Source organism: Cucumis melo, chromosome 4, assembly GCF_025177605.1.
Source record: "Cucumis melo cultivar AY chromosome 4, USDA_Cmelo_AY_1.0, whole genome shotgun sequence".
Classification (NCBI taxonomy): Eukaryota; Viridiplantae; Streptophyta; class Magnoliopsida; order Cucurbitales; family Cucurbitaceae; genus Cucumis; species Cucumis melo.
In genome coordinates, this window is record NC_066860.1 from 20,362,325 (window position 1) to 20,369,602 (window position 7,278).

General features: G+C 32.8%; 1 protein-coding gene across 1 annotated transcript; it reads right to left on the reverse strand.

Annotated features, from left to right (window-relative positions):
* Positions 1–1,408: 1,408 nt before the first annotated feature.
* Positions 1,409–6,645, reverse strand: LOC103499204 (pectinesterase-like). Its single transcript, XM_008462136.3, has 3 exons — positions 6,121–6,645; positions 4,727–5,249; positions 1,409–2,241 (listed from the first exon to the last, which is right to left on the reverse strand). The coding sequence occupies exons 1-3, from the start codon at positions 6,583–6,585 to the stop codon at positions 1,550–1,552; spliced, it is 1,680 nt and encodes a 559-aa protein (XP_008460358.1). The 5' UTR covers positions 6,586–6,645; the 3' UTR covers positions 1,409–1,549.
* Between the last annotated feature and the right edge of the window lie 633 nt (positions 6,646–7,278).

The window sequence follows — 7,278 nt, forward strand, 5'->3', positions numbered from 1 at the left end:
ATCACTCTAAATATGTAGATGAATTGCTTCAGAAACTGCAACTCGGCGATTTGAAAGCCACTCCCTCTCTCAGTGTTCTTGGGAAAAATTTATCTGCCACTGATGGTTGTCACTTGAGAATTCGTTTACTTATCACGACACAATTGGTGCATTACAATATTTGATGCACACCAAGCCTGATATCTCCTATATTGTTAACCACCTCAATTAGTTCTTGCAAAAACCTACAAACACTCATTGGCAAGGTGTCAAGAGAATCCTAGGTTACATCAGTGGTACCAAAACATTTTGGACCTTATTTCAATCTCATGGAACTATGTCCATCACATCCTACTCTAATGCTAAACGGGTGTCAAATATTGATGATCGAATATCTATAGCTTCTTATCATGTTTGTATTGGCTCAAACCTTGTTTCTTGTCCTTTTAAGAAGCAAACTATCATGACACGTTCAAACAATGAATCTAAATATCAAACTTAAGCTCATGCTACACCAAAAATAATTTGAATCAAACAGTTGCTTTCCGAGGTTGGTTTTGCTTCTTCATCAAAATCTATCTTATGGTGTGATAACATGAGCATTGAGGCTTTAGTTATAAACCCATCTTTCATGCCCACATTGAACATATTGAGATTGATGTGCATTTTAGTCTAAACTAAATTGCTCATGCATGGCATCTTTCAGGTTTATTACATATCGTCATCTAATCAGTTAGCTAATTGTCTTACGAAATTGCTTACACATTGACAATTTCAATGTCTTTGTACCAAACTATGGATATTTGATCTACCCTCTCGTTTGAGGGGATGTTAGGGAGAAATTTGAAATGAACAGAATTACTACGTCAGCCAAGAGCTCCAAGGTGTCACATCACCAATCACAAATGACACCTAAAAGTATTATATAACCTTCAATTGGTTAGACAATAACCAATTAGCTTGTGTCATTGGTAAACATTGTATAATGTTTAGAAATATTAATTCTTTATTATTTCTTTTCCAAACTGGAAGGATTTATTGTGTATAAGTATTGCGTTGTTTAGGGCATATCAATCATTGAATATGGAGAAATCTTTTCCCAAAATATCTCAAGTATTTTCTTATTTAAGAAAACGTATTTATTCAGTAACATTGGCCACCTCTCAGAGATGCTTTTATGTTTCTGGAAAGATATTTCTTCTTCAGATTGTGCTTCTCCCCTCTTTATTTAGGATTTTTTTGTTTATGTCTGTATAAAATAAAAACTAAATTGATATTTTTTTTTATGTAAATATTGCTAATTTGCTAATTGTGTATTATTGTAAGAAAAATAAATAAAATTTAGGTTTTCCAATTAACTCAAACTAACTTTTAAGAAGAAGCAATGATCAACAAGAACAATCTATAAAGTAAGTCAATTAAATCCGAATTCAGAAGAACCCAACAAATATTTTGATAACTAGAAACGATTAATATCCTCATATATTAATTATCACCGGAAGCCGGTAAGTAAATACACAACAAAACAACAATTATTCATTCCATCGCCAAGTCAGTACCTCGTTTACTCTTACAAGCCAAGTGAAAATGGGAATCCTGTGGAGCTCAGCCAGGTGCCGCCGCCGATGAAATTCCCCGCCGTGAAGGCCTCCGCTTCCGCCGCCCTGGTAAGAACCCTAAACCCCTTCCACCTCACTCTCCTCGACGTATCGGCACCGGCACCACTATTCTGATACTCTGCATAAAACAGAGTATCAAGCGCAAAATTCCCATCCCAAACATGCCACCCCGCCGGATCAATCACATTGCTAATACTCGTCTGCATAACCACCGTTCTCGAGTATCTCTGCCACGGCCGCCCCAGAAACGTTGGGAAATTGCTGATCACCGGCCGCAAATCGGAGGTGGTTCCGATTCGGCATTTCTGGATGACAATCCCAGTGTTCTGATTTGGGTCTGTTCTTCCTTGTGCAGTGACCATGTTCCTCTGGCCGGGATTGGGGCGGCGGGCGTGGATGTCGCAGTCTTGGATGACGGCAGCGGCATTGCCGAAGATGAAGTCGATGGTGCCGACGATGATGCACTGGACGTAGAATTGGCGGTTGGAGTGGACGTAGAGTGTGTCTTGATAGGCGAGCATGTCGCAGCGGTAAAAAGCAGAGAGGTCGGAGCCAACACGGAGAGCCACCGCTTGGTGCTTTGATGGACCGGCGGTGTTCTGAAATGTAACGTCTCTCGCCAAGAACCTTTCTCCCACCGCCGCTGCAATTTCAAATCCCACATTAAACATTAAACAAGCAAGCTTATGAGGTTAGTGCTTTCACTCTAATTTAGACTTTCTTTCTTCTTCTTCTTTTTTGTTTTTTGTTTTTTTTTTTTTTTATTATTATTATTATTTAGGTGCGTATTTATAAAAATAAATCATAAAAAATATTTAGTTCCATCCGCCCTAAAACATCTTTTAATTAAATTGTCCAATAATGAAACTTGCATAAAGAGTAGAAGTGTATCTTAAAATGCGTAATATACTATCATTATTTCATTCTACATTGATTCAACTATATTTCCAAATTTTAACACAAAACATAAAGAAAAAGTTATAATATCTATAAGTAACTAAGAAAATTTTAATCCTAAACTTGACGGAATATAGGTATAACTCCGAATACACAATATAATTTTTAATAAAAAAAAATTCAAATCCTAATTTCAACTTTAAATATTGGTGTTTTTAAAGATAATAATAATAATTATAATAATAAAACAAACTATTTACGTTTTTTAAAAAATATAACAAAACAACAAAAATATTTACACCGTCTAGGGCAATTTCTAAAATGGGAAGAGTCAAACCCACCATAGAAAATATAACGCTTAATATATTTGGTAAACGATCCTTTAGATTTGGTTATTTTTTTGTACATTTAGCTATTTTTGGTATATATTCGGATTTGGCTGACAAATATCCCAACGATTTTTTTTCACGTTTAGATTTGGTGATTTTATTTTTTTACCATATTTTATATTTAGTACACGATCTTGAATAAACAAATAATCCTTTGAAAAAATATAAAAATAATAAAATTTCTATATTTGATACATGATCTTGAACCAAATAAATTTTTTATATTTGCAGAAGAGAAAATGACAATGAAAAGGAAAAGAAAAATTGCATAAAAAAGAGGATGGAAAAGAAATGTAAACTTGGAATATTTAAAAAAAAAATAGTCATTTTATGGTAGGGTGTAAACAGGTTGGGTTGGGTGAGGAGACATTCTCAACTCAACCCATATTTTTGGGTAGGTTGGGTTGGGTGAGGAGACATTCTCAACTCAACCCATATTTTTGGGTTGGTTGGATTGGCAACCCAAATAACTCGAATTAAGTTTAGGTTCAAAATTGTTGGGTTGGGTTGTTAGGTTTTTTTTTTTCTAAATTCTAATGTTTATAAAGTTCAAAATTGTTCTTTTTCTAAATAAACAAGTTCAAAATTGTTGTGCATCCAAAATGTCAAACATATGTTAATTCAAAGTTTCAAACATATATATAAATAATATTAATTTTGGTTGGGTTGGATTGACCCAAATTTATCAACCCTACAAGCGAAGACCCAACCCAATCCGAAAACTAAATTTTGTTGGGATGGGTAACCAAATTTAAACGATTTTTTTTCTTAATTTAGTACACAATCTTTTAGATTTTTTGCTACGTCAAATCTAATTTTTCAAATTTTGGTACACGATTGTTTAGACTTAGTTACTCTAATCTAAGTGATTAAACAATTTTTTTATCTTCATAAAAAAGAGAAAAACAAGAAAGACGACAAATCCAAATAAATAACGTAAAAGGAGGAAGACGATACAAAATCGCAGACGAAAAGAAAGATGAACAAACCTGAAATATTTAAAAAATGACTAAATTTATGTATTGGACGTAAATATTTGCGTAGTTTATTATATTTATAGAAGTTTTCTAATATTTTATCTATTTTCCTACCTTCTACCATTTTACTTAAATATTTTTAATTCAAAAAAATTCTAAAAATTAGCCTACGTCGAAAAATAATCATTAATTCACGTTTTAGGGGTTTTTAAAAAAAAAAAAACAAACTATTTATTTTTAAAAATCACAATTTTTTAGGGTTTTTAAAAATAATAAAAAATACATATTATTTACACCTTAGAATAAAAAATAAAAAATTCATTATATTTAATTTTGTGATAAAAAGTTTATCTATTTTACCATTTTTTATTTTTTTGTACTTTTTTCCCTATGTTTGACTATTTATCCGATTTAATTGTGCAGACAGATACGGCTGATAATGATAATGACAGTGTAGGACTTGTCGGATCCATTCCACGTTGATTTCACTTTCAAATATTTCTACTATTATTGAATTATTTCTTTCATTTGCAAAAACGTCAAATGCAAATTTAAAAAAAAAAAAAAAATTGAAAAAAATCAATGCTCTACATTTATTTCTAGATATGACATATGTGCAGAAGTTATAACTAAACCCATTAATATCTATTTATATTGATACTAGCTTATGAATTAATTTGTAAGAATTAATATAATTTTTCGTTTTTCTTTAAATTTTTTATTTTTTATTTTTAAATTAAGAATACTTTTTAATTGTTTACAAAGTGTACAACTACTCTTTTGAATCTAGTTTCTATATTTTTCCTAGTGCTTTACTTTTGTATCGAAAATATGACGTAATTGAAAAAAGTATAAGATAACATACCAACGGTTGCGGAGTTGAATGTAGTGCTTCCATCGACCACATTTCTATTTCCGGTGATTATAGTGTTAACCCTTCCATCTCCCCAAAACATTATATTCCTCTTACTACTTGCCACATTCACATTCTCTCTATAAACACCTGCCTTTATTCTTATTATATACCTTTGACTACTTCTACTAGGTGCTGCCGCAACTGCTTCAGAAATTGTCCGAAAATCGCCACTCCCATCGGCTGCTACTACCACGTCAGGAGTGGCTGTAGATGAGGCTTGCAAAAGCCTTCGATCGTTGGGTGACATCCAATCTGGCCAATTAATTCTATCGTCGGTGTTCTTTTCCTTCAATTGCTTTCGGCTGAGATGGTTATTGTTATTGTTGAGATTGGCAATGTCGGTGTCAGTAAGATTCTTAATCAAGGCTAAAGCAATGCTGCAGAGCTTTTCGATGTGAATAAGGCCTTCTTTTAACGACTCTCGTACTTTTTTATCAGCTTTATCGTGTGAGAATCCGTCCAAGCATGTCTCCTGAATTATTGAACAAAACATTATTGTCATTGCTACCTTTTTTTTCTTTTAAATCCACGCCAACATATCCTATTTATCTATGTTTTAATGAGTGATTTGTCTAAAAGAATATGCAAGTTTCCTGTCCTAATAACATACATCATTTAACACTTCACATGGTAGCCCCACAACTAAATAAATTTTGAAGTCCAGCTAGCAAATAGGGAATTTTGTTTTTGTCTTCTCGTCTCTTCTCGGTTTATTATCCAAGTCTTCGTGTGTAGTTGATTTTTTAACCAAATAAAAAGATAGGTTTAAGAACTATTTTTTTATTGTTTTTAAATTGGGCTTGCTTTTTTTACAAAAAAAAACATGGATAGAAATAAGAAAATAAGATAAATAAATAATTTTCAAATATTAAAATGTAAAATCTTTTTGGCAAGCATTGAGTTTTAGAAAAGTTAAGCCCATCCCCTCGTTTTCCAATCTAGCATTTTTGTTTTGATATCTCCTCTTGACCAATATTTTGAAAAACTAGCGAATAGTTGAAAAATAAAAGTTATTTTTATTCTTGAAATTTGTCAAAGAATCAACCCTGTCACTTAAATGATGGTAAGAAATTAAAGTGAATAGGGCTAATATTAAATGAAACCTTTGAATTTCTAACAATGGCATGTAAGAACTCCACATCAATTGAGTTTCAAAACTCAAATCTACGAACTCCACATTGTTCTTACTCAAGGAAAAAAAAAGTTGTTTTTTCTTTTTTCTCTATGCCTTTATAATAAATGTCTTGGTCTTGGGCTCATAAAATGAAAGATCTGAGAACTTCAAATTGTGAATCTTTTGAGATAATTTATTCCCATCGGTGTAATTAATGGAAGAGTGGTACCTGATTAGTAATGGCGGAACTGAGTAAAGTTTTGAGGTCATCAGCATAGCGTGAGAGAGATTTCTTATTAGGATACTCATTAACATCTTCAACAACTTCATAAAGCTCTCTCAGCGTCTCTTCCCCTGTTTCCAAACAGTCATGAAGTGCAATCTTCTCTCGTTTCGTCAGACTATTCTCTGTCTTAAGCAATTTCTTCACCCTTCTATAATTATCCCCCACTGCACCAATCGTAATGTTCACCGACGCTTCGATTGCCTCTTTTGAACTACTTCCCACGGCGGTGGATATCGTCGTCTCGCAAAGCTCGGGGTAGAGCGTCATGGCGCACTTGCTTCTCACGTGGTCGTCGGAGGAGACGGCTGCGAGGAGAAGAGTAGTTGAGAGGGCGAAGACCAAGAGGTTGGTTTTGGAGTTGCAGGAGAATGGAACTCCGGCGGCGAGGGTTTCGTCGGGTTTTGACATTGGTGGTTTCGGTGGTATGATTGAAGATGTGTGGTGGTAGAGGGATTTTGGCGTCAGGATTTGTGGGTTGGGTTTATAACGGCATCAAAAAGGTGTGTGGGGTACATCGGGTTTATGTAGGGTCCATTTCATTTTAAAAAATATTTTAGATAATTATAAGAACTCTTTTAAGAAATATATAAAAAAAAAAAAAGGTAAAGTATTTACATGTATAAAATAATTTTGAAGGCAGCTTGGAGACCTACGTGTAAAAAGTTATATTAACCACATCGTCAATAAGACAAGTGTAATATATTTGCTATACAATTGTTTATATTTGGCTATTACTTGAAAAACGATGTTTAATTTGATTACGTTTAAATTTTGTTATACATCCAAATCTAAATGATTTTTTTAAAAAAAATTTGGTTAAACGATTTTTTTTAATTCTTTTGTTACACAATCGTTTATTCTTTTCTACACGATCGTTTAGGTTTGTTTACACGATCATTTAGTTTTGGCTAAACGATTTTTTTAATTCTTTTGATACACGATCGTTTAGATTTGTCTGTCAATGATTTTTTTTTTTCACGATCGTTTATATTTAGCTACTCCAATCTAAATGATTTTTTTCAAGATTTTTTATATACGATTTTTTAGATTTTGCTTTTTTTTTGTACGTGGTCGTTTATATTTGGTTACCCAAATTTAAAT

What these genes read in the sequence shown, in the direction of transcription:
- LOC103499204 (XM_008462136.3), bottom strand. Translation starts at nt 6,585, where the DNA reads ATGTCAAAACCCGACGAAACCCTCGCCGCCGGAGTTCCATTCTCCTGC. An exon ending in GTTCCGCCATTACTAATCAG is followed by an intron (nt 5,250 to 6,120) that starts GTACCACTCTTC and finishes TCAATAATTCAG; the next exon opens with GAGACATGCTTGGACGGATT. An exon ending in ATTCAACTCCGCAACCGTTG is followed by an intron (nt 2,242 to 4,726) that starts GTATGTTATCTT and finishes TTGAAATTGCAG; the next exon opens with CGGCGGTGGGAGAAAGGTTC.